General features: G+C 37.1%; 2 protein-coding genes across 2 annotated transcripts; one reads left to right on the forward strand and one right to left on the reverse strand.

Moving 5' to 3' along the window:
• Window positions 1-8,583: 8,583 nt before the first annotated feature.
• Window positions 8,584-9,688, forward strand: LOC120772798. Its single transcript, XM_040101581.1, has 5 exons — window positions 8,584-8,624; window positions 8,685-8,900; window positions 8,957-9,356; window positions 9,413-9,515; window positions 9,586-9,688. The coding sequence occupies exons 1-5, from the start codon at window positions 8,622-8,624 to the stop codon at window positions 9,668-9,670; spliced, it is 807 nt and encodes a 268-aa protein (XP_039957515.1). The 5' UTR covers window positions 8,584-8,621; the 3' UTR covers window positions 9,671-9,688.
• Window positions 9,689-10,326: 638 nt separating this feature from the next.
• On the reverse strand, window positions 10,327-11,195 carry LOC120772799. Its single transcript, XM_040101582.1, has 3 exons — window positions 10,945-11,195; window positions 10,753-10,883; window positions 10,327-10,679 (listed from the first exon to the last, which is right to left on the reverse strand). Exons 1-3 carry the CDS (start codon window positions 11,133-11,135, stop codon window positions 10,480-10,482), a joined length of 522 nt encoding a protein of 173 aa, XP_039957516.1. The 5' UTR covers window positions 11,136-11,195; the 3' UTR covers window positions 10,327-10,479.
• Between the last annotated feature and the right edge of the window lie 16,653 nt (window positions 11,196-27,848).

Below are 27,848 nucleotides of genomic sequence, written 5' to 3' on the forward strand. Positions count from 1 at the left end.
AAAATAAGTGGCAACCACTTATCTGTAGGTCAAATAGTGGATGCCAACTGTGGAATACGTGTGGGCGGTAAAGCTTAGCGTCCATCAAACTCAATTTTCATAATTCATTCCTGATTGTAAAGCCGTGAGCGACGCAACGCACCGCGCTCTGAACTAGTGACATTCCCAATAATTATTTTATACACATGTGTATTTCAATGGATTCTTTTTTTATATTAAATAAACGGTATAATGTTCAAATCTAAAGTGTTGAATTTTATTATTACTACATGTATGATTATTTGCTTATTTTTACACAATCAATCCCGAAAGCTACCACGATTCTAAAGTGTTTAGGAAATCTCATATTGGAAGAAACACAACTAGCTTATTTAGTGGAGAAGAGTGGATTGCAGGTGATTCTGCGTATAAGTTGACAAAACATTGAATAACACCATACCAAAGCAATTCTTCTTTAGCGGACTCTGAAAGACAAGCTAAATTCAACAAAGTACACAGCCAGTATCTTGTTAGAGTCGAAAATTGTTTCGAGATTCTTAAAGAAAAGTTTTGTGGTTTGAAACAAATGCGGATAAAAATAAAAGACCGAGAGAGTCAAATGGGTACTTGTCTACTGTGTGCTGCACAACATAGTACTCTTGAAAGGGCGAGATTCTTCACACTTTTAAAGGCAAAGTGTCGAAGCCCATGAATGCCAATATGATGGAGATGCTATTGTTGCACCTACCCCCGAACTAAAAAAGACAAGCACTATACAATTTAATTTTTCAATAAAAATTAATTTTTTTATTTTAATACCAAGCAACTAAAAATTAATTATTTGTTTATTGGTTATTATATTATATTATTACTAGCTGACCCCGCAGCCGTTGTCCTGCGTGAAATTATGTGTTTTGAAATGAAAAAAAGTTGAAATTATATTGCGTCGAAAATGATTTATTTTCGATTTTTCTATATTTTTTTAATGTAGCGCAGCTTAATAAACATAATTTTTTTGATTTCCGTTCTGGTGCGTAAATATACAAACAAGATTGGTTTCCAACTCGTCAACACGCCACATATATCTGGCCAATTTTCCCTGGAAATTGAATACTTTTGAAATGAAATGGCTGTCCCTCGTATTCGATAACTGCGTCATAATCAGTCGGGTTCGATTACACAGTTTCGGCGCATGAAGATTGTGAAACATAATAATGACAGATCCAACTTTGAGACGCAAATGATGCTGGGGCATACCAAGGCTCTCCAAAGAATTTGGAAATTCCACTGGATAATTTACGGTTTCGTCTTTCTTGTCAAGACGATCGATCGATTTATATGAGCGCAAACCTCCCGAAATTTGACTTTGAATCTTCCAGTTTAAGTAATTAACATCGGTATTTTGGCAACTAAAATTGCGCGTGCACTCAAGCAATTGCAGTTACGATAATTTTGCCAATGTGCGGATAAACATTCGTGATGAGTTCATCTTCCGTTGAAGTGAATTGACAAAAGGGATGTGAAATTGATATCAAACCACTAGAAGTATCAACCGAAATTTGCTCATTTCCAATTCTTAGCGAATACAATGTAAAATGTCATCGGCAATGTCATTTTTTCGTATCCCATAATTAACGCGAATTTGAAGGCTGATATGTCGAAATGATCTTCACGAAAACTATGCGAACTTCAGTGGCATGCGAAGTAACTATTGCATTGTCCTTCGTCTGTTTCCAGTGATAAGCATATTCCAGCAAACGCAACTGCTGTCATGCTTCTCAAAAAGTTGCACACACTGTACCATTCACAATACGCAATGACTGAAATGAAGTTGAACCGCGAGACGCACAACAGTCGGAAAACTTTCATGAATTGCAAAAGTAAATATCCTACAAAGCGCTTTATTGCAGTTCACACCCATTCGATACTGCTGATCTTATATCGTTCAAGGCCAATAACCGCTATGTTGCTTTCTTTGGTGACGTACTTGCAAACGTATTTGATCGATTTCACCAATCTGCAATATTCAACACTGACATGAGTTTTGAATGTGAATTAGACAAAAGTGGCGAATATGGTACGATCCATGTGTTGTCAACTTCAATATTCATTGTTCTAAATTGAATGAATTGTCGTCTGGTGAGCGACGCCTATACAGTGGATATCAATCATTTCAAGTTTGAATTTCCGAAAGAAAAGCACTTGGATAGTGTTTCGTGCAGTTATTGTCAAACATACAAACCGAGGTGGGATTGTAAGGTTCGCAAGGTCCATGAACCATATTGGTTTCCACCACTTCGTATAATTCTGGATCTATCTCTGAATCAGGAATTTCCGCTGAAATGATTTCATCAATTTGAGCTTGTGTAATCACCATCCGCATCCAAAGAAGAATGAAAGGTTGTTTTTAGGGGTTTTCCGGAAATTATTCGAATTTTTCTCGCCGTAAAAACCATCTTTGAACTTCACGAACAAAAGAATTGGCCAAATTGGTCCAGGCGTTATTGAGTTATGCGCGTAAATACATTTTGGCGATTCATTTTTATTTATATAGATTATTATTATTTTCATTTCTATTTCCAATTTTCTCATTCTTTCATTTTGCTCCAACTCCATTTTTTTGAGTTGGAAATCGTATTCAATCTTTTTCTTTTCATTTTCATTATTGTTTGCTTCAACTTCTTTCATCCAATGGAATTTTTCAATTTCAAATTGAAGCTGTTTTTCTCAAAAGCTCATTCGTTCAGCTTCTAATGTAGCCAGTTTATCAATGGCAGTGTTTTGGTGTTTGGCCTTAATTTTTTTGGCAAACGGGCTGGCCGCAGATAAGTAGATGCCAATTCAGAAATTTCAAGTTCTTCCTGCGCTTCGGGGTCTTCCAAATTATCCACAACATTTTCCACAGAGTCGAGTTTCATTGCAGAGGAGCTCATTACCACCACCTCAGCTTCCCTCTCCGTAGCAAAAATGTCTGCTAATTGTCTGTAATGCGGACAACTTTTAAGCACTTTATCTGTAATAAAGCAAATCATTGATTAGAATTTAATTCCAAAGTTGATATGAAAATATATATAAAATGTACCCATCACAGTCAGCTCCACATCGCCATTCTCTACTCCAGCGCCCGTGGAATTAGCCAGTGTTCTGCCGATTTCATTTGGCTTTTTATATACCGAACCTTACATTTTAAAATGTTCCACGTCGCTTCAATTTTTGTTACTGCAAGCATCTTACTATAGTAGATTTTCGCTGCTGGTTTCTGAATTTAAAGGAGATGTAATTAAATCAAAAGAAATACTTTGATGATTTTTGATAATTATACTCTCGCAACAATGTTGCTAAGGAGAGTATTATAGTTTTTTTCGCATAACGGTTGTTTGAAAGTCCTAAAACTAAAAGAGTCAGATATAGGGTTATATATACCAAAGTGATCAGGGTGACGAGTAGAGTCGAAATCCAGATGTCTGTCTGTCCGTCCGTTCGTCTGTCCGTCCGTGCAAGCTGTAACTTGAGTAAAAATTGAGATATCATGATGATCTTGGTACACGTATTCCTTGGCTCCATAAGAAGGTTAAGTTTGAAGATGGGCAAAATCGGCCCACTGCCACGCCCACAAAATGGCGGAAACCGAAAACCTATAAAGTGTCATAACTAAGCCATAAATAAAGATATTAAAGTGAAATTTGGCACAAAGGATCGCATTAGGGAGGGGCATATTTGGACGCAATTTTTTTGGAAAAGTGGGCGTGGCCCCGCCCCCTACAAAGTTTTTTGTACATATCTCGGAAACTACTATAGCTATGTCAACCAAACTCTACAAAGTCGTTTCGTTCAGGCATTTCCATATACAGTTCAAAAATGGAAGAAATCGGATAATAACCACGCCCACCTCCCTTACAAAGGTTATGTTGAAAATCACTAAAAGTGCGTTAACCGACTAACAAACAGCGTCAGAAACACTAAATTTTACTGAAGAAATTGCAGAAGGAAGCTGCACCCAGGCTGTTTTTAAAAATTTAAAATGGGCGTGGCCTCGCCCACTTATGGACCAAAAACCATATCTCAGGACCTACTATACCGATTTCAATGAAATTCGGTATATAATATTTTCTTAACACCCTGATGACATGCACAAAATATGGGTGAAATCGGTTCACAACCACGCCTTCTTCCGATATAACGCTATTTTGAATTCCATTTGATGCCTTTTCTGTATAATACGAGTATATACATTAGGAACCAATGATGTTAGCGGAATAAAACTTTACACAAATACGGTATATGAAAAATATGTAAATGACGTATAATGAAATCTCGATTATCACTTTATCGTACGAGAGTATAAAATGTTCGGTGACACCCGAACTTAGCCCTTCCTTACTTGTTTTACTAGTTTTTGATGATTTTTGATGATTTGTGATGCTTTTTATTTCGGTTTTAATTTGCTGATTGTAAACAAAGAACAGCTGTTAATAGCAGATTTTCCAATAAGAAAATCTAAATGGAAATGCCATTCGCTTAGTTTTATTTATTTTTTGTGCTGCCATTTAGTAAAATTCCAACGACTTTCTAACCCTGAAAATAAGCAAACAACGACATAATCTGTAAACAAGGGCCTAGGTTGGTCAAAGTTGGTTATTTTGTCATGCCGCATTTTGTTGTTGTTTACTTAATCACATGACCACATAACCCGATAACCACCTTATCGTGAACAGCCTATATATTTGAAATTAAACTTAAATTCGGTTTGTATAGTTGGTCTTCAGCAGCCAACTTGTTGTATATGTATTTCAATTCACACACCATACCTGGGTGTTTTGCACTAATTCCCCACTATTAAATAGTTTTTATAGGGTCAATATCGTTCCAATCTGACGGTCCGAGGGAGTTACACTTACTGTTTGATATTGGGTGCGAAACAACAATGCACCAAACTAATCTGTGTTCTTACATTTCAAATCGTTATCTACACATTTGATTTTTGATTTCGTTTTTTTTTTGTACATAAATTGAAATTTAACACTTTTCTGATTGCTTGCCTATTACGCAGCCTTCAATCTGACCTTCAGGGCATCACAACTCACTTTAATATTAGGGCATTGTCGCTAATTTTTGAATTACCATAGCTTCTGTTGATTTGCTTTTCTCTTTAACTTGATTTCAAAATTATAGCACACACATGGTGAATTTGCTTATAAATCTGTGGCAATATATATATAATACGTAAGTTTATATATATTATATATATCTTAAATTAAGTTACATATGTACGTAAAAATCGAGTTAAGGCCATATTCTAGTTCATTTCTCGCAATACACATTTTAATACAATATTTGCCGATATTCTGCAAATTGAATATTATCAAACATTTTATGTTTACTTTAGTCTTAATGTTAAAAACTATTTTTCAAATTTCCATAAGTTAAATGGACATAAGTGTTTATAGTAAAATTAAAACTATCAATCATGTGAAATATGTCGTTTTACAAAACTTATTAAAAATTATTTGCTAAATTTTCATTCGGCTAACAACGGTATTTTAAATCAACATAAGTTTTGTGTGTGTGTGTGTTTATTTCTTCTTTTTTTTTTTTTGAATTGGAGCTGTTCAGTGCTTAAGGGGGTATTCTGGTCTAGAAATTTAAAAAAATCGAGATTTTTTTTTATATTTTCAAAGCTTAACTATTCAAGAATATGTGTACAAGAGGATTTTTTAAAATTCAAATTATTTTCGGAGATATAGGCATTTTTCTGACCCGGCATCCAAACTGGTTCGGCCGGAACTAATCGAACAAAAGACTTTACGCGAAACTTTAAGCGCGTTTTTCTCAAAACTGACTTTTTCGGAACGATACCCACGATTTCTCAGGTTGTACTGAACCGATTTACTTGAAATTTTTATAGAGTCTTCTTTATAGGCTTGTCTATGGTTGGAACTAGCCCCATCCCCAAATTTTTATTTTTATTATTTTTAAAAAATTCGAAATAGTCAGAAAAAGTGATCCAAAAAAACTTTTTTTTTCCGGCAGTCGGCATTTTGTGAAAAAAATTTCCCACTTTTCCGTAGTTCCGGCCATTGCGATATTATTCTAGATTAATAATCTTTTTATTTGGTTTCAGATAATTAGGAAGGTTGAAATCATGGGTATGGTCACGTGGAAATTTTTAGAGACCCGCCACCTCGTCAGCTCATAATTTTTGAAATTTTTTACGTTTTTCAGTTTTTAATTTTTTTCTGTGCTCTTCTAAAATTAACAAATAACTAATAAAAAAATGGATAAGAAAAATATTAATTGCCTTTTTTTTACGACACTTTAAAAATTACCTGAAATTCATGTTTCTAGACCAGAATACCCCCTTAAATACTGTTGAGCTGTTGAGAGTATTTCCTTAATAAAATGGAAATTAATAATTTACTCAGCCTATTAGATATTAGCATTGTGAGTAATGTTGATTTTTCTAGTGATGATTTGGTTTTTGAACCCAATTTTGATATAACATATTGCATTGCGCCTAGCTCAGATTCGGAAAACGAAGTTGTAAGTTCTAAACTCATTTATCGGCTAATAATAATCAAAATTAAAATTTAGAAAAATTCAGAACTTATTGCAAACAAAGTGGTGCCAAAGACTAAGACACGAAAATAATGAAAAACCCTCACGGTAGGTTATACTTTAACCGCAGGAAAAGCTGTGCCTATTCCTGTTGTACGCCCTCTGGAATCTTGTAGAAAAAGATGCGCTGATAGAATAACTACGAGGAACAGCAATATTCACGCGTAGTACTGGAGTCAAAGTTCCCATAACTGGCTTAATTGAGATTCAAGAACGAATTCGATGAAAAGAGTAAAAAGTGAAAAAAATTCGAAGTAAATTAAATTCCTACTATTATTTTTTAGAGGTTGGTAGTAATAGAATTTCAGTTTGCCAGAAATGCAAGATTAAATCAAAACTTGAAAGATGTGGTATCAGTGGAGATTTGCGGGAAAAAAGGGGCTTAGAAAATTTTCTAAGGCGAGAGAACAAGAAATTTTAGATTTCATAAATACAATCATCCTAAGACACTTGCCACAGGTGTGGTTTCCTTCAATATAAAATACAAATTGCAAAATATGAGGAAGTTAAATCTCTTAAATTAGAGCAAACTGAACATCTCAATCTAGCACAACAAGCTTAAAATGCAAAGAAACTAAAAGTGTTTTGTTTCGATCTGCAGTAGTGTCTTCCTTCACTTTTGTTGAGAACTTAAATGACATTCTACAAAGGGCCTTTATTTACGTTCAATCTTCCCACACATGACTGTACAACAAATCAACCAACTTGCTTCATGTAGCATGAAGCGATAACTAGAAGAAGTAGAAACGAGATAGCTTCATGCGGATTTATTCATTTACTGCAATTAAACGCTAATATAAATCAAATGGTTTTCTACAGTGATTGCTGCCAAAGTCAAAAGGTCAAAACAAAAACTCTTTAATGGCAACTATGTTTGTGATTTTCACGCAATTGGACTTTTCGAATCTAGAGCCCCCTGATGGCGCCATCTATGTATATGCCGACTGGTGCGTTAGGATTTGCTGTCTTTATTGATTGTCCAGTGAGAATTTCATGATATTTCATTGATTGGAAGTGAAGTTACTGCGTTTTAAGTGTCAGTATGTTTGTGTTATCGGTGCGAAAATAAGCTTCGAAGAAAGAGCCGAAACGATTCAATTGATTAAATAAGTTTATGGTGATGATTGCCTATCCCGTAGCAGAGTGCACGAGTGGTTTCAACGTTTTCAAAGTGGTCGTGAGGACATAAATGACGATCAACATGTGGACCAATTAAAATCTTTGATCACCGGAAATTCCATCGAAACTGTGCGTGAATTCCTCAAAAATCAGCCGAAATCATCATGGAGATTCATGGAAATGGAATTGAACATCTCCAAAACATTGATTTATCGGATTTTGACAGAACATTTGGGCTTACGAAAGCCGTGTGCACGGTTTGTTTCGCACAAATTGACTGACGACCAAAATCGGTCGACGCCTGTGTGTTTGACCAAAAATCACATTTTAACCATTAACCACTCCTCGCATTCACCTGATATGACACCTTGCGACTTCTTCCTCTTCGAAAAAATGCATTTGCCCATGAAAGGAAAGCGTTATGCAGAAGTAGAGGCCGTTCAAAAGGTTTTCACCGGCGTACGAGCTAAAACACTCATTCGACATGCTTTTGGACCGTGCAAAAAGCTGTATGGAAGCAGAAGGAGACTATTTTGAATAAAATAAATTGATTTTGTCGAAAAAACCAGTTGTTCTGTTTACTTTGGAACGCACCTTGTAGATCATAAATTTATGGTTCATGTACCACATGGAATGCGATAGCGACCAAGCAGCGATAGAGAAAGGGAAAGCAAATCTTCAATAAAAATACATCATCCAATTTATAAGAACAGTTGGTAGGCAAAAGTAGGTGAAATTTATAGAGACTTTTCTATGAATTTAAATTCGGAAAATATGTTATAATATGTTCGGACCGACATTGAAAACATTGTGGAACGTAAGTCGTTCGGACCGACAATTTGTGTTTTCGCTGAGTTTTCACTGACAGCTCGCAAATTTATTTGTTTGTTTACATTTGAGCAACGAGAATGGTAAGTTTTGAAATCTTTAATATTTGCTTATAATTATTACTAAAGATCGTGTTTTTTTAGAATTCTGAGAGAAAGATGTTAATTGCGAAAGCATTGGCTTTGAGAAGCCAAATAAATATCCTGCTCATCGACAATTCTTCAAGAGAACTATTGGAATGTCTTACTACTCAGCACCATGCCTTGGCAAAAAAGATAGCCGAGTTAAAGAAACAACATCTAATCGTATTAGAATTAATAAAGGACCTTGGGATGCCGATTAATTCATGTTGGACAAAAGTGTGTATATGTTCCTATTGATGCAAAAGTTTTCAATTATATATTATTAATTCCAGCAACGTAAGAATCAGTTTTGGGAACACGATTGCCAACGAAACGGTTGTGCTTTTTTTAAAGAGAACTTTCGCATGAACCCAAGTTCCTTTGATAAATTATGTGACATCCTCCGCCCGTTACAAAAAATGGATACAAATTACCGAAAAGCTATTCCTATCGAGAAAAGAGTGGCTATAACATTATTTGCTTTAGGGTCATCTGCAGAGTATCGTAGTATCGCCAACATGTTCGGTGTAGGAAAATCTACGGTTTGCGAAATTTTACTGGAATTTTGCACCGAAATCTGGAGATTACTGCAACCATCCTGTTTTAAAATGTTGCCTCTAAACAGAGAAAATATAACCGAATTGGTGACTGGTTTCGAGGTAATTGGATTCCCACAATGCTTAGGAGCAATTGGTAATATTGGTTATAAAATCTTAAATTTGCGCTAATGTTCTAATAATTGTTTACAGACGGATGCCACATTGAGATTCATCCATCATCTGACGAAGCTGTTGATTATTATAATTATAAAGGATGGTATTCCACCGTTTTAATGGCATTAGTTGATGTTAAGTAAAGTCTAAAAACTCAATATATGTGCATATGTATAAGTACATAAGTAATGTTTACAATATATTTTCAGATACCGTTTTACTTACATAAACGTAGGAAGTCCCGGGCGATGTAATGACTCTCAAATTTATGAGACGTCATCACTTAAAAAATAAATGGATAGTTGTCCTTTACTAAGCGAAATGTCTAGAGAAATTTCAGGCGTAAATGTGCCAGTATTCATTATTGGGGATTCGGCTTTTCGATTTAGCAAACAACTAATGAAACCGTATCCATTTAGCGTAAATCAAAATAATGGTGAGAAGATATTCAACTACGCTCTTTCGAAAACACGTAGAGTTGTCGAAAATGCTTTTGGACACCTCAAGGACCGCTTTTGACGCATCGGAAAAGGAATTGACAACTCTTTACGGAATGCCAATTCTGTAATAAAAGCATGTTGCGTCCTTCACAATTTTTTAAATGATAACAACGACACGCTAAACGCTAAATGGTTACGCGCTTTGGAAGAGTTGGAGACTAGACGCCAGAATCCGTGTGATATTTCATATGCATCTGACGACCCAATTAATGGGGAAATGATTCGGACAGCACTTTGTACATATTTTGGTAATTACATGTGCATATTGTATCAGAATATCTACATTTTACACAATTGCATATACATTAAATCAAAGATAAAGTTGTACACACCAAACAAAATTCAATTTTATTTTCCACATAAAAACTAATACATATCAACGTTAAACAGAAAATACTTATATTCATTAATTTTTTTATTTATTTAGAAATTGAAGCAATCGTTCATTTGTTTCTTTAGAATCTTTTATAAATTGTTCCATCATTTCGGTTTTTTTATTATCATTTTCAACCATTTTTTTGTCAAGTCCTTAATTTCTTTGCTGGTTTCAATGGATTGCTGATTTGCTTTTTTGAGCTGCTTTTCTATTTGTTCAATTTTTTTTTAAATTATGTTTTGAAAATTATTCCTTTTTTTATTGATAACATCACTCGGCTCGGGAGACGGTACTGGTACCGAAGAAGTATCGCTTGGCGACATCGGCATAGCTGAGGGCGATGGTAGGCAAATCGGTGATGGCAATGGCGATGCAGCAACCGCAGCCGTTTCCACCGAAATTTGGAGTGGTTCGGAGTTGGTAGAACCTTTTTAAAAATTTATATATACATATATGTAAATATAAATAATATATTGAATTACAAAACAAATGTTTCTTACTTTGAAAACTTTCCTCCACTAAGTTCTCGGCATTGTAGCTGACGTACGGCAACAGTACGGCTCTCATTTTCTCGTAAAGTGGCCACTGCGAGGGAGAACCGCCAGTTGACCCGACTGCTGTCTTCTCTTTCCTGTAAAACATGATATATATGTAAAAGCTCTATTTTTTCTTAATTTTATTTAATTACATACCTATATCTCTGTGAAAGACTCGCCGTGAAATGCACACCTTGTTGCTGCATCTCTCTTGCCATTTCCTCCACTATATGGCTGTTCTTCTTAGGTCCGCGAAAAGCACTTACTTTGTTCCGCCACAATTCAATTAACAGGGCTTCTGCCCTATCACTCCAACAACTTCTTTTTTTGTACTTTTGTTTTTCCATTTTCGAAATGATTATCAATTGTCAGCTGTATTTTATATGGAATGTAAACAAATATCAAGTGACAATTTAGGGCCGGCAAAATATGTCTTCCAAAAAAATCGATTAAACTAGAGCAGGCACCGATTATAATGAGTGGAATGTAAGTTTTCAAGAAGTTTTCAGCGAAAACTGTGTTTTCGTTTGACAGATTTTACATGGACGAAAACACAAGTTTTCGTGCGAAAACCAGTTTTTCCCACGAAAACATGTTTTCGTTGTCGGTCCGAACATAGTATTAGATTGCCATACTGATTTAACCGAAAACAACGAAAGCAACGTATCATTATTTAATATTGAAACCAAATATTAGTAAGCTTGAGTGAAAAACTTGAATATTACATTTCACTTTCTTTTTTTCTTATACATACTATGTACATATGTATGTATATAAAACTGAATCGCAAAATGTGTTGGTAAGCGCATAACTCAACAACGCCTGGACCAATTTGGCCAATTCTTTTTTCTAAATGTTCGTTGAGGCTCAAGGATGGTTTCTACGGCAAGTAAAATTCGAATAATTGCCGGAAAACCCCTGAAAACAGCCCTTTTGTTTTTCCCATACAAACGAATAACTGTTCGTTCGTTAGTAAAGCTAAGTGAACGGCTGCACCAATCTTGATGACATTTTCAGAGGTTGTTCGTTGTGGATCGGGGAAGGTTTAGAAATAAAAATACCTTATACTTTTCCTTAGGAAAAGTCGGAAAATTGGATGATTCTAAAAAGTAAATTTTTTCTATACAATTTTTGTTTGTTTTGTTTTTCAATAATTTGATTTGTAAATTATTTGAATCGTTCAGTTTCGGTCGCCTGCTTTTTTATTCCGGCTATTCAAAAGAAAAATTATTGAAAATTATTCAGTGAAAACTTTACGTGTTTTTCACACAAAGTGATCAATTGCGAAGAGCCCTAATATCGGTCGGCGTTCTTTTTGCCATCAACGTATGGCAGCCCAAGGTAAGGCAAGAAGTACTCCCAGGATGCGGTGACATACGTGTGGAAATATGGATCGCGGTCAATCAGCAAGCGATCGTCACGATGTCACAACACGACTTTTCAAACAACAGTTACGATGTTTGATGGACTTTATCTTGAAGCAACTCTGTTGAGTGGCAAAAGAGAGGTTTGCCGCACGCACACATTCCTTTTTGGATGGTGGATGGTGGTTACACCAGATCAAATTGATGAAATCATTTCTGCGGAAATTCCTGATGCAGAGAAAGATCCAGTATTATACGAAGTGGTGAAAACCGATATGGTTCATGGATCTTGCGGACACCATAATCCCACTTCGGTTTGTATGTCTGACAATAAATGCACCAAACACTATCCACGTGCTTTGTTTTCGGAAACACAAACTAGAAATGATGGATATCCACGCTATCGGCATCGCTCACCAGACGGTGAGCAGAACATTTAGCATTCAATTTAGAATAGTGAATATCGAAGTTGACAACACATGGATCGCACTATATTCACCATTATTGTCTAATTCACATTCAAAATTCATATCAATGTTGAGTAATGCAGTTTTATAAAATCGATAAAATACGTTTTCAAGTACATCTCCAAGGAAAGCAACATGGCGGTTATTGGTCTTGAACGATACGATCGATACGTGAACTGCAATAAAGCGCTTTGTAGGATATTTACTTTGCAATTCATGAACGTTTTCCGGCTGTTGTGCGTCTCGCAGTACAGCCAGTGGAAACACCGCCAGCAACAAAATTAACATTGACGAGTTTTTCTCAACTTCCGTCAGTGATCCGTTTCCGAGAACATTGCTCAATTCGGAAATACCTTGATATTATACTGGAATGCATCGTCAAAGAAATAGTTGCGTAGAAAGCAAAGCCAACCAGTAGATGGACATCCGGGTGTGTTATTAACTAATGCGAACGAATTACGAATTTACACAATCCACCCGAAAAACGACGACTGCTTCTACCTTCGGTTGCTATTGATAAATGTACATGGTTCAATTTCATTTGAGTCATTGCGTACTGTGAATGGTACGGTATGTGCAACTTCTTGAGAAGCATGCCAGCAATTACAATTGCTGGAACATGATAATCAATGGAACCATACGATGAACGATTCGATAGCTACTTCGAATGCAAATGAAGTTCGCACACTTTTCACTATGATCATTTCGACATATCAGCCTTCAAATCCGCGTCAATTATGGGATACGAACAAAGATGACATTGCCGAAGACATTTTACATCGTCTGCGCTAAAAATTAGAAATGGATCAATTCCGGTTGATACTTCCGGTGGTTTGATATCAATTCCATCTTCCTCATCACGAATTTTCGGACATTGGACAAATTATCGTAACTACGATTTCTTAAGTGCACGCGCAATGTTAGCTACCAAAAATACCGATGTTGTTGACTTAAACTGGAAGATTCAGAGTCAAATTCCGGGAGACTTGTAGTGGAGACAGTGGAATTTCTAAATTCTTTGGACTCAAAGTTGACCGTCGTTATTATGTTCCCTAATCTGCGCTATCGAATACAAGGAAATGCTTGATTCTAAGTATTTATTTGAGTTCTAACGATTTGCCATTTCAGTTCAAACGTATTTCGTTTCCAGTGAAAATTGCACTTGAGATGACAATCAACAGGACACAAGGATAGTCGCATAGTGTGTAGCATAAATTTGGAAATGCTATGTTTTTCACACGGTCAGATATACATACGTGGCATGCTCACGAGTTGGAAAACCATCTTTTCTGTACATCGGAATAGAAACCAAAAAATGTTGTTTATCAAGCTGCGTTACATTGAAAAAAAAATTAAATGATAAATTTAACTTTCTTTTCATTTCAAAGCACATACATAATTTCACGCAGGACAACGGCTGCGGGGACAGCTAGTTTTAAATAAAGAAATAAGAACTGAATACTGTAAAGTAGTACAGAATATAAGAAAAAAGCTAACACCTTACTTTTATTTACTTATTTGTTTCAATTTCAACAGAAGCTCTTACATATGTCCACTTATAAATTAAAGAACTGCCGTTTTTTTTTTCGTAGCAAAATTCTAAGTCCAATAAAAGAATATTTTACTTTCATTTTCGTTTTATAAAGTATCTTAAGTACAAAACAACCAAAAAAAAACAATATTTTCAAAGAATCAACTTTAACTTTTGTCTAATCCAAAATTACTTCCTAAGCGCGCGGAAACAGACACAGTGCTCACATCAGCTCAAGTAAAACAAAAAACTGAGCAGAAAAAGCGGGAAGTCTTAAAACACTCTATAAATATTTATTTATTTGGGAGATGGTTCGCACAAAAGTGAAATCGCAAAGAGCGCATTTTCTTAGCTCTCCCTTTGATACCTGCTTAGATCCCACAATCCACAATCCTCGCAAAGAGAAATTCCTGGGGATTTCACGCTGAGGAATTTCCGAGCAACAGTTACACTAGCGGACTGCTAAAGGAATAGCTGAGAAATGTCAGCTAAACGTAAAGCAGCACATACCATATCTGGTAACAAGGAGTATTATAGCCCGTTTATAAGGAGCAACAAGACCCCCGATCGCCTGATCGACAAAGACGCTTAAAGTTGCTACACCAACCTTACAAGAGGTGACTCCATCAAATGAGGACAGGTCCAGACTCCGCAGGAGACGTGGCGAATGGGAGCGCAACAACACTCCAAAATGTTTGCTCTGCTTGAAAGCCGGTACAAAGGAAATTATCACTTTACGCAAACCAATGTCAAGCGGCACATGACTTATTAACGCAGTCAGTTGCCAAAAAGCAAATTAATCAATCTAATAAGTCAACCATACAAAATCGGGCAAATGGTTTTGTTTGAACAACTATCAATAATATTAATATAAGTATGTATATACATATGTAGATGCTACTTACCTCCTCGCCTTACTATAAGCCTTTTCTTCTTAGATGTTTTAAATGTAGGCAATTAATGCACATTTAACAAAGGCGGCCGACAATCGGTGATTTATTTAACGGTTGTACACTCGAGTTTAGTTCGCAGATTTTACTGGGAAATCAGCGATCATTACACTTTTAGCGATCACTATGCAATTATATTCGAGATAAATACTGCATACGCACGACAGGGTTTACCGACCCTAAAAAAAGTAACTGGCAACCCAAAACTGCTCGCTCGATTATGAGCTGTACTAGCGTACCCAGCCCGCTTCGCCGGGCTAGATTTTAATTTATTTTACAATAAAATAGTTCGGTTGAAAATGTTGTCAGAGTACTCTTGGTTAGGATCAATTACACGCGATTGTCTAAAAATATCTTCACTGAGACTTTCACGATGCGTTTTCCACATCTCTTTTGGATTCGACGGCGCGCATGTTGTTAAAATGATTGCAAACAAAGTTCGAATTTGTTTCGGATAATTTGTAAGTGAAGCTTCAGTGAATGTTGTATTCCAATGCTGATCACTTTCAAGTAGACGTAATCTGAAACACGCTTCCCGATAAGTCTCGCATTCATTCTCATCGATAGTTTTTAACGCGGTAAATGAAGTTTGGGCCCAGAATTGTATGCAATAACAATCTTAAATAATAACATTCAGCATTATTGGGATGAACGGTATAAACACGCCCCAGATCATGAGAAGAATACACACCAGGATATTCTGGAACAATTGCGCCATTCTTTCATCTCATAAACTTCTTTTGAGACATGTTTTGAAAGCAGCGGTGAGTAGGACACAATCCACCTGTTGTCGATATCAACAACTGCGTTTGGTATTTTAAGTGTGGTATTTAAGCCTTCACCTGGCTTTCTGCGCTTTTATAGAGGATATTCATCGCCTGCCGATTGAATTTCATGGTTCAGCACACGTGAATATCGCTTTGTACACTTACCATCTTTCAAACATGGAAAATTCAGGTTATGTCCACCGCAAGGCCCGTTGATCATGTGCTTCCGTACTGTATCAAATAGAATTTGATCTTCTATGGGATTTGGTAGCTCGGCGGAAATCACATCATCGATTTTCGTTGGTAAATTTTTTGTTTTAGCCAGATTAAAATATGAGCGTGTGGCAGGCCACGTTTTTGCCAATCAACCGAATACAACATTGAGTTTCGCCATATATATTTTTTGGTGATTAAATCTATCAACTTCGACAATTTTTGTTTGAATTCTCGTGCAAGGAGATCGTGTCTATGTGTTGAATTTTGTTCCGGGTCTAACAGGTCAGTGATGTCTTTTCAAGTTGGATTGCACGTGAAAGTAATGAAGAGATCCGGTCGTCCGTACTTGCGCATGTAAGTCATACATAGCATCTTGGGCGTACTCGTTCATTTGTCGAGGATTGCCGGTGTACGTTGCATTTATTTGCAGCATTTCCATCATTATTAATCGCATCACGTAAGTGAATATATACCTCGGCGCGTAGCTTTCGTTGATGCAACCGAATAAAGAGAACACGTTCACTTTCAATTTCTGCGAACATGTCGACCACAAATAGATTTAATAGTTTACTGCATTTTAACAAATGATTAAATTCATTCCGTCGGATCGTAAGGCGGTAGGCATAAAAGTTCATGCAAGAAACTTCTTTTGTTGACTCATTATTTAAATTTATTTGCATTACATTATTTATTTTTATTTATTTATTTATAACAATTTATACAATAATAAATTACAGCATAAATTAAAAAGCGACACTAGCTACTGGGCTTTCAGTCGTCCTTTTAGTTCTAAAATGTTAACTTTTAGCTCGGTAATATCGGAAAACAAAATTTTTAATTACATTAGATATATACTGTTAAGCTATACTGTTCTAAGGAGGATGCCTAAATAAGCTAAATTTGATTAAGAATATTGTTGCGTTTTAAAAAGTTATATACGTGCATAATGTTGTCATGACTAGGTGTAGATAACGCTCTTGTTAAGTTAATGTTGCCGGTGCGGTCGGACTCCGTGATGTTCGGACATTGGGCAATCATGTGTTGTACTGTGTTGCTCCCACCACACAGAGGGCAGCAGAATGGATTACCTCTAGTTAAAAGATGAGAATGAGTAAATATTGTATGCCCCAGCCTAAGACGAATGTATGGCTTCAGAACATTTGCTGGCAAACTTGCTGGATAAGAAGGTGTAACTCTCTTTGGGTTTAGTTTGCAGTAGTGGTGACCTTGGATTGCCCAATCAGTTAAATCGAGTTTAAGTTTTTCGTTTTTTATTGCGTTGTGCAGATCGGATTTGGTCAGATGGTTAAGAGATAGTGCAGGAGACTTTATCACATTTTTGGCAGCGGTGTCAGCTCGTTCGTTTCCTAAGATTCCGACATGACCAGGGATCCACATTAGCTTAACTTTGTGTGGTGCTGCGATTATTGAGTTCCTAATGAAGGAAATTATTTTATTCGTGTTGGAAGGAGATTTGATTGCAGTGATGCATGATTTGCAGTCCGAGCAAATCATATATTTTCCTTTATTCTTTTTCGCGTACTCGACCGCCAACTCAATTGCTAAAGCTTTCGCAGTAAAAATTGTGCACATGGGATAAAGAAGCCACTGACATATTGCATCTCCATCTTTGTTTGTTACAGCCAAGGAAGTATAGTCTGATGTCCTAGACCCGTCGGTGAATATAAAAGTCCATCCAGTAGCGCTGTAAGTTTCGACTGCCTCTGAGAATAATGCTCTATAGACCGTGTTTGGGGTATGTTGTCTAGGTAAGCTGAGTAATGAATCCTCAAAAGATGTGGAACTGATAAGCCAAGGGGGAAAAGTTTCAACAACTCTTTTCTCTCGGTAAAGAGATATGAAATTCTCCTTGACGAAAACAAGAGATCTCGATAACGCTGATGGGATCCTCAGCTGCCTTTTACGTGAAATTACGTTGTTGAATGCATTTGCTAACGCTGTGTTTGTAGCCTCAAGTAGTTTTCCAAGAACACGATTTGTTGTATCGGACACTCTGTTGGATATGCTCGGTAGGCCAGATTCGGCCAATAGAAATTTCGTTGGTGAAGTTGGAAAAGCCTTGAGACTTCGGCGGATAGCTGCATGATAGGGAGCTGAGATTCTGGAGATTGTAGATTTTGCACAGTGTCCATAGATCGGCAGGGCGTAATCAACCTTCGATAGTAGTAGAGCTCTGACAACATTGATAAGCGTAGCAGGATGTATATAGCTATGTTTGCATGAAAGATACTTAATAATGTTTAATCTAGATATTAAGGAACTTCTAATATAATTACAATGTTGCTTAAAGCAATATTTAGAGTCTACGATTAATCCTAGTATATTTAAGCTATCTTTAGTATTAATTGTATGGTTTTCAACATTGAGTATAATGTTACACGGCGTCCTCTTTCGACATATATGTAGTAGGTTGGTTTTTTCTAGTGAGAGGAGTACTCCCGAAGTTGTGGACCATGCTGCAATGTCGTTTAGAACATCTTTAAAAATGTTTTGCACAGCAGAGATATCGTTGACTTTTGAGAAGATGAGGACATCATCTGCATAGATTTGATGCTCTATTTTCTTGTGCTTGGATAAAAGGTTGCTTAATTCATCGAATGCGATAACAAAAAGTAGGGCGGAAAGGGGTGAACCTTGAGGAGTGCCGTTTGATAAATTGCGCGTTGGTGAGAGGAAACCATTAACTGTCACTGATAGTTTCCTGTTAGTAAGAAAAGATTTAATGATATTTAAAATCTTGGGGCCAACCTTCCATTTTTGTAGTTGTTTTAATATAACGTGCATTCCTATGCGATCAAATGCCTTTTGGAAATCTAACGACAACAACGATACGTGATTTTTGCTAGACAAAGCAGTGGTCACAAAATTATCGAATAAAAGTAAAGTGTCCATGGTACCATGACCTTTCTTGTAAGCAACTTGACGGGGGCTAATTAAGTTGTTTCTTCTAGCGAACCACGCCAGACGAGTTCCAATGATCTTTTCGAAGACTTTCCCGAGACAACTCAAAAGAGAGATAGGACGATAACTGTTGACATCAGTTGATGATTTTCCGGGTTTTAGTATCGGGATTATATTTGATGTTTTCCAGAATTGTGGATAAACAGCGGTGTAAAAGATGTTATTATACAGTTCAACTAGACGTTTCTTAATTGAAATCGGGAGGTTTTCCATCATTGGGTAAGATATTTTATCTAACCCAGGCGTTTTCCCTTTTACTGAGGAAGGAGCATATTTAAATTTAGAAAGCGATATTCTCGATTCTAACATTTTTGCAGTTGAGGAAAGGTCATATGTTGTATCAGTGAAGCTGTCTGGAATTGATGCTTTGCTATTACGAAATTGAAAGCTAAAGTGTTCATCAGAACTCGCGGCAGAGAAGTGGTTTGCAAAGAAATTCGAAATTTGTTCAGACATGATTAGCGGTTCAACAGGAGTGTTGATCCGTGGGATATACGAATTTTTAGTACCACCTGTCAATAAATTTATTTCATTCCAGATTTTTTTGGGGGAGGAAGCAGGATTGATATTCGCTGTGAACTTTTGGAAGCAGAGTCGTTTCGCTTCTTTAGCCATGCGTCGAAAATTAGCGTTCGATCTCTTGTAGTCTATTAAGTTTTCAAGCGTTTGACAACGTTTGTATTCCTGCCATGCCTGTTGCTTCTTTGATCTAAGAGACGCTAGGTTGGCGTTCCAACATGGTACATTGTGCTCGAATTTTCTACCATTTGTATGTGGTATAGACAGATTTGCTGCGAAGCGAATAATTTTTTGAATAAGAGCAGCTTCTCTATTATTGTTATTAGAGATGGGAATTTTGTTATTTGCCTCTTCACATAGATCTGAAATTTTACGCCAGTCAGCGAAGTCAGTTTTAAATATGAATTTTGGTTTGATTTTGGAACGATATCGCTGCGTGTTGATTTTGCAGATAATTGGATAGTGATCGCTACCGTGTAAGTCGCTTGACAAACTCCAACTGCAATTTGGGGCAAGGGATGCTGAGCAAAAGGTGAGGTCAAGATGCGAGAATGTGCCATGAGTTGAAAAGTGGGTTGCACTACCATCGTTAAGGCAAATGAGGTCGGAAGTGAGCAAAGCATCTTCAATGTGTTTTCCTCTTGTGTTTTCTTTTGGAGATCCCCATATTGAACTCCAAGCATTAAGATCACCTGCGAGTATAACAGGTGATGAGACTTGTTGCAGCAAGTATAATATGTCTGCGTTTGAAAAGGTTTGTGTCGGCGGTATGTAAGCGCAAATTATATTAAGTTTAAAACCTAAATCAACCTCGATGGCAATAGCAGATATTGAGGATTGAAACATTATTCTTTTAAAAGGCAAGCCTTTTTTAACTAACACTGCGACACCTTGTTTACTTGAGGTTATGTTTGACAAGTTATGGAATATGCCTGAATAGCGCTTCGGGTGAACTGCATTCGCATTGTAAGGTAAATGCGTTTCATTTAGTAGAATTACTGAGGGTGAGTGGGATTGCACCAAGAGCTGAAGCTCATGGTAATTGTTGTAGAAACCATTCATGTTCCATTGTAAAATGGAAAACATGATTGTAAGAAAAGAAATAAAGGTTTAGCTTGGAAATTTGATTTATTTTTTTGAGTTATTTTCGTTTGTTGAGTTATTTGTCAAAATGAGACATGGCCTCGTCGTCTTCTGAGGACATAAGAGAATCGCCTCTATGAGAAAGACAGATATTGTTTGAGTTATAAACTGTGTTACTTGTGTTGTTGGTGTTTGAGAGGTAAGTTGAGAAGTTTATGGGTGAGTTTGAGTTTGAGTCAGAAATTGTTTTACTTGTTGGTTGATAGTGAGTTTTTTGTTGTTGCATGAGAGCGTGATAACTTTGCTCAAGTTCTTTAGAGTAGTCGGGTGCTGTGAGATCGTGTAAATTGGGATCGGGAAATTGAGAAGAGAGTTCTTCAACTATTGCGGTGGGTGTATTATGTATGTGAGTTTGTATATTGTTTTCTGATAATTGTTGTTCGTTTGAAGCATGTTCGTAAGAAGTTGATTGCGAATTGGTAGGTATGGGAATTGGGGTTGAGTTAAAGTGCTGAGTTTCTTGCTTGCTATTTTGCTGATGAGAGACTGTCGCTGAGAAAGAAGGCGAGTTTTCGGGGAAAGAGATAGTTGAGTTATAAATTTTAATAGCTTCACGCATGGTGCATTTCTTTGTTGTTTTAATTGCTTGTATTTGCTTTGCTTGCATATATTTTGGACACTTGTTTAAAGAAGCTGCGTGATCAGCCTGGCAGTTGGCACAGAAAGTGCGTGTGCATTTTTGAGGGTTGTGGGGAGGAAGACTACAAATATTACAAGCTGCTTTTCCTTTGCAGTGCTTTATGGTATGTCCAAGCAATTGACAATTTTTGCAACGCATGGGATTTGGTATATATTGTCTGACGTTGACTCTACGCCAGGCAATATCAATTTGTCCAGGTAAGTTGAACAAATCGAAAGTAAGCAACACAACGCCATTTGGAGTAAATTGGTTGTTTTCATCTTTCCTCTGAAATTTGAAAGCGGCAACTACACCTTGTGCACTTAGCTCGCTAACAATTTCGGTTTCACTTACATTGTGTAGGAAGGGGGCGAATACTGTACCTTTAGTGAAGTTCAGGTTGTCGTGATACTTAGCTTTGATGCTACAGATTCCTGGAAGTTGCTTTAAAGCAATGAAGCGATCGGCTACTTTTTTTGTTGTTCACCAATAATAACATTTTACCATCACGGAGCTCACTCACTGAAATAATTTCGCTACTCACCGCGCGTATGGCTTTGTGTACAGCAAAGCAAGAAAATTGCGCAATTGATTTATTTGATTCGGTAGATTCGATTGTAATATATTTAGGGTCATTATTACTTCTACTGATTGAAGGTAGAGTTGGAAAGTCAAATATGTCAGTAATATCGATTTTTTGTTTAAGTCTTTTATCTTTTTTCTTTTTTATTCTGGAACTATCGGCAAGCGGAGCAAACCGATTCGTCCCAAGGAGGGTGGGCCCGGGGGCCATTGTTGCACAATGATAAGTTGGAATCGGCTAAGTTATTTATTCGCTTGAAACTGAAATATATTTTGAAACAATAAAATCAAAGCACGTGGATTACACCACAAGTAACTAAAGAACGAAATGCACACGGGAATGAGATGACAGCTCGCTCTGAGTGATAGTCGGAGACTGCATTACATTAAAATGATAACCATCTTCGCCACGTGGAAAAAGAACTGGATACTGTAATGCATCATATGATCGGTGCGTTTCCGCAACGCGTCGAAGGTTTTCATTTCGAAAATGGATTATGATGATAACGTCGTCTTTTACCGGTGCATTGAATCGCCGCTTATGCTCCCCGGGTGGTGTTTTGTCTGCTATAATCATCTGTCGGCATCTGGTCTAGACCTTTTTGAATGAACGTATGAGGCTGTTGTGTTCATGAAACATACATTCTCGTCTTACTTCAGTACTGATTGCCCAACGCCAATCAGCTCCTGCAGCTTCATTAACGGTGAAATAAATTTGTAAAAACTTTGGATCTTCATCTTGAACTGGGAGCAATGATCCAGTCCTGTGGTAAATTTGACTTTGAACTTTCAAAGTGGGCATGTAACCGGCATTGTTCACTATGTTGGTTGCTCCAAAGAACGTCATTTGGAAGCATGAGTTATACTTTCAGATGTTTTGAAAAAGAGGTGGCTTTACCAATGGTGACAAAACAACTTTACCATTCGAACAGCACATCATCCTTATTGTAGTTGAACGCCGCAAGATTTAAATCTATTTTTTTTTTCGTAATTGAGCTGTTCGGTTACGATTGGCATTAAGTCTTTGCGTACGTTTTTGGATTGTCTCGGTAGCTCGCGATGAATATTTTTTCCCCTATCTTTTTAAAGCCGTGATTCATGCTCTTCTTTAGTTTCTATATTTCTTCTTGTGGATATTCTGTTACGATTTTTCTCAAGGCGTAACTCACTTTCATCAGCTGTTTCATTTGCTCTTTTTTCTTGTCATTCTCTGATTTGGAGGTTTTTTACCAATACTTGCTTTTTTGGGTGCCATTTTTTATTCATTACAATGATTCTATGAAGAAACATGATTAGTGAAAAAAGTACAATTTTCCGTTGTACCAATCAATTGAAAACGCATCAGTAAAGGAATACATTCGCGGCGCTACAGCTTACCTGGAATTCCTAAAAATCCTTAATTATTTACTTTAATATACTTCAGTATACTTCAATATACTCCACTGTACTTAAATATGTTTCATATTGACATATGTATACATCCACAACGCATCTGCCAACACAAATTTTGGTTATAAAACAATAGAATATCATCATAAATCAGTAAATAAAAACTGTATTTGACAGTTAAAAAAAAAGTTGCTCCGATCGTCACCAAACTTTACAGGGTTGCTCGTCAGGTCAACTAAAGATTTCGTGAAAGTTTCATTGGAATTGGTCAAGCCGTTTCGGAGCCTACCCGGAACATACAGACATACTTTCTTTTTTATATGTATATGTACATATGTATATAGATTAAGAGCGCATGCGACGCTTCAATGTCCAAGCTATCTCGACGCAAACACCACTCCCTAGTGTATTGGTGGAACGAGACAATCGCTAGATTACGTAAGGTTATCTAACTTGATTCACAACGGTCAAAGTGTACGGTCAACAATCGAGTGTGCTCCTCAATTTGTGTTAACTTACGTGAATTCCAGGCTGTGAAAGCTTGCAGGCAGATTCGCTGGAGATCCTCATCATCGTTGGCACCTCGTGTACAACAATTTGCTTGGTGCATTGGTGTTTGGAATCCATAAATGTTTGATTATAAAAACTTACAATTATAAAACAAAAAAAAAAAAAAACACTCAATTAATTTTTGCGGAAAAATTCTCCTTCGCATATCTGAAGTGCTTATCAGCTGTTTCTGTCACACGGCAAACCATCTGTCAACGCAGAGTTGTAAGTGGTCAGGATCATTTCTACATTTACAGTCAGTAAGGCAGTTCCTATAACTTAACGTAACCTGTGAACGTTAAACATAAACAAACACTGCACGTAAAGTGTTTCTTAATATAATAATAAAAAATAAAATAAAAAAAATAAATAAAAATAAATAAATAAAATAAAAAATATAAAAAATTTAAAAAATAAATAAAAAACAAAAAAAATAAAAAAATAAAAAAACATACTAAATGATAACATTATGAGCCAAAGCATACTTTTCGATCAGGTCTCAGAGTGACAGTGAAAGCGTAAAATCAAACTCATCGTCCACCCTTCAACCCCCTACAAATTTAAAAGTCCGATCTTGCTCAATGTCAACGATTCCAACTTCAGAGCTCGTTATGCCTGATGATGTTGTACAAGTTAAGGTCGGTGCATGCTCTGACTGCGGCAACAAAAGCAAAGCGCAAGATAAGAAAACCCAAACACCTAAAAAAGTGGCTATACAGACCGCAATGGATCGATGTATTAACATCAAGCGTAAGCTTAGTCCGCAAAACTCAACAAACGCTAAGCAAAAAATAAACCGTGGAAATGCATCTGAGCCATCAAGCACAAATCGATTTGCGATTTTAGGTGACAACGTTGACGGTGAGAGTAACAAAACTCTTGAAAGTCTTACAAAGGTCACTAACACTAAACCACCGCCAATATACGTAAGAGAGGAAAACTCTGGCGCTCTCGTTAAAATATTTACTGAACTTATCGGCAATAATAACTTTCATATAGTTCCGCTGTCGAAGGGAAACATTCGAGAAACGAAAGTTCAAATATACTCCGAACAGAACTTTCGTACGTTGTCAAAATACCTAAATGAGAAAAAGATTAAATTCTACACTTATCAACTTAAAAGTGCGAAAGGCCTGCAAGTTGTTATTAAAGGTATTGGGCCAAGTGTTGAACCCATGGAAATCCACGAAGCACTTAAAGATCACGGTTTTTACCCTAAAAATGTAAATATTTTTAATAAAAAGAAAATCCCACAGCCTATGTTCAAAGTTGAGTTAGAACCAGAAAACAAACAACTTGGAAAAAATTGTGTGCACCCCATTTACAAACTACAATATTTGCTACATCGTAGGATCTCTGTGGAGGAACCGCATAAAAGAAATGGCCCTGTACAATGCACCAATTGCCAAGAGTATGGTCACACCAGGTCTTACTGCACACTTCGCGCAGTATGTGTAGCTTGTGAAAAGTTACATGATTCTTCCACTTGCCCGTCAAACAAAAAAGACCCAAATGCAAAAAAGTGTGGAAACTGCGGTGGAAACCACACTGCAAACTACAGAGGATGTCCAGTCTACAAGGAGCTAATAAATCGGATCAACCAACGTGTAGTCTCCGAACGCAATCATAATGTACCGAACTTTGTGTCCTCCAATGTGAATCCGCTGACAGCTCCATCAAAAACCGTCACGGGCGTATCGTTTGCAAACGTCCTAAAATCAGGCCTAGGAAAACCCACAACAACAGCAACAGCGAGTCCTATTGAGCCGCAAGAACAGCAGCCCCACGTTCAATCAGGTAATCAATCGAATATCGAAGCAATGATAGCGTCAATGCAACATAGCATGATGAACTTCATAACATTCATGCAGAACACAATGCAAGAACTCATGCGAAATCAAAACACATTGCTGCAACTGCTTGCTAACCAAAATTCAAAATAATGAGCTCGCTTAAAATTGTTTTATGGAATGCAAATGGTATACCTCGCCATAAACTGGAACTGTCAAAATTTCTCAACGACAAGGAAATTGATATAATGCTTCTTGCAGAAACTCACCTAACCAATAAATACAACTTTAATGTATCGGGATATACCTTCTATTGTACGAATCATCCAGATGGAAAGGCTCATGGTGGAACTGGTATCTTAATCAGGAGTCGCATTAAACACCATTATTTAACTGGAATTGCTGAGAATTATTTGCAAGCAACATCAATATGCAAGGTGACATTACTTTGTCCGCCGTTTATTGTCCCCCACGGTTCCCGATCACAGAAAAACAATTTATAGATTTCTTCAGCTCGCTGGGAGAGTGCTTTCTTGCTGCAGGTGATTATAACGCGAAACACCCTCACTGGAGTTCCCGGTTATGTAATCCTAAAGGCAAGCAATTATATAACGCCCTTATATGTAAAGGAAACAAACTAGACTACGTGTCTCCTGGAAAGCCTACATATTCGCCGACAGACCCGAAAAAGCTGCCAGATTTAATTGACTTCGCAGTAGCTAGGAAAATTCCTCATAGCCTTATTACTGCTGAAACAATAGCAGACCTCTCATCAGACCACTCACCAGTTCTCTTCACTTTGCGGCATCAGTCACATTATAAAGAGCTACCCTATATGCTCACGTCAAAAGCTACAAACTGGTTAAAGTACAAAAAATACATCAGCACACACATAGAACTCGAACCAAATTTAAATACACCGGTCGATATTGAAAACACCATCGCAGCATTCGAATCAACCATTATAACAGCCGCCAAAATTTCAACTCCTCAAAAAGGTTATATGGAAAACAAAAAGCAAAGCGTAACTAATAGGGAAATTGAAATACTAGTATTACAAAAACGACGCCTACGAAGGGAGTGGCAGGTTCATAGATCACCAGCCTCAAAACAAACGAGAACCCTCAGAAGCGAGGAACAGCGTGCGCAGTACCAGTATATTCAAAAGCTGTCACCGACTAGTATTACAAAAACGACGCCTACGAAGGGAGTGGCAGGTTCATAGATCACCAGCCTCAAAACAACTGTTGAAAGCGGCCACACATGCACTGACGAGAGCCCTCAGAAGCGAGGAACAGCGTGCGCAGTACCAGTATTTTCAAAAGCTGTCACCGACTAGTACAAAGCACCCGTTGTGGAAAGCACATCAAACCCTAAGTTCGCCAATAGAATGTGAAATGCCAATACGTGACAATAATGGCAAATGGGCTCGGAGTGATGCAGAAAAGTCAGCAACCTTCGCTACTCATCTAAAAAATGTCTTTCAGCCAAACCCAGGAACTAATGACTTTACACTTCCAACCGTACCTTATTTGATGGAATCTGAGCCAGTGAAATTCGTACCTGAAGAGATATCAAAAATAATTATGGAGAAATTGAAACCAAGAAAAGCTCCTGGGCACGACTTAATTACTCCAAAAATGATTATTGAGCTACTAAATTGTGCTATAATCTGTATCTGTATGTTTTTCAATGCAATCACAAAACAAGCTCACTTTCCTCAACAATGGAAAAAGTCAACTATAGTGATGATACCTAAGCCTGGAAAGGACAAAACGCAGCCATCCTCCTATAGACCCATCAGCTTGTTATCGTGCATGTCGAAATTATTTGAAAGACTTCTTATGCTCCGCATTAAGCCACATCTTGAAACCCACAACATAATACCATCTCATCAATTTGGCTTCAGGGAAAAGCATGGAACGATCGAGCAAGTACATAGGATCACATCTGAAATTCGAACCGCCTTTGAAAAGGGGGAATATTGTTCTGCAATATTTCTTGATGTACCGCAGGCTTTCGATCGAGTATGGTTAGATGGTCTTATGTACAAAATAAAAACGCTACTCCCGCAAAACACCCACGAACTGTTTAAGTCCTACCTTTATGATGGAAATTTTGTAGTTCGATGTAACACCACTACATCTGAAGCCCAAACGATTGAAGCTGGTGTACCACAAGGCAGTGTGCTT

Source organism: Bactrocera tryoni, chromosome 3, assembly GCF_016617805.1.
Source record: "Bactrocera tryoni isolate S06 chromosome 3, CSIRO_BtryS06_freeze2, whole genome shotgun sequence".
NCBI classification, from domain to species: Eukaryota; Metazoa; Arthropoda; class Insecta; order Diptera; family Tephritidae; genus Bactrocera; species Bactrocera tryoni.

Coding starts and splice junctions, on each gene's coding strand:
- LOC120772798 (XM_040101581.1), top strand. Junction 8,901..8,956: donor TTAATTCATGTTGGACAAAA/GTGTGTATATGT, acceptor TATTAATTCCAG/CAACGTAAGAATCAGTTTTG. Junction 9,516..9,585: donor ATGGCATTAGTTGATGTTAA/GTAAAGTCTAAA, acceptor ATATATTTTCAG/ATACCGTTTTACTTACATAA.
- LOC120772799 (XM_040101582.1), bottom strand. CDS start 11,135: ATGGAAAAACAAAAGTACAAAAAAAGAAGTTGTTGGAGTGATAGGGCA. Junction 10,884..10,944: donor AGTCTTTCACAGAGATATAG/GTATGTAATTAA, acceptor CATGTTTTACAG/GAAAGAGAAGACAGCAGTCG. Junction 10,680..10,752: donor AGTGGAGGAAAGTTTTCAAA/GTAAGAAACATT, acceptor ATTTTTAAAAAG/GTTCTACCAACTCCGAACCA.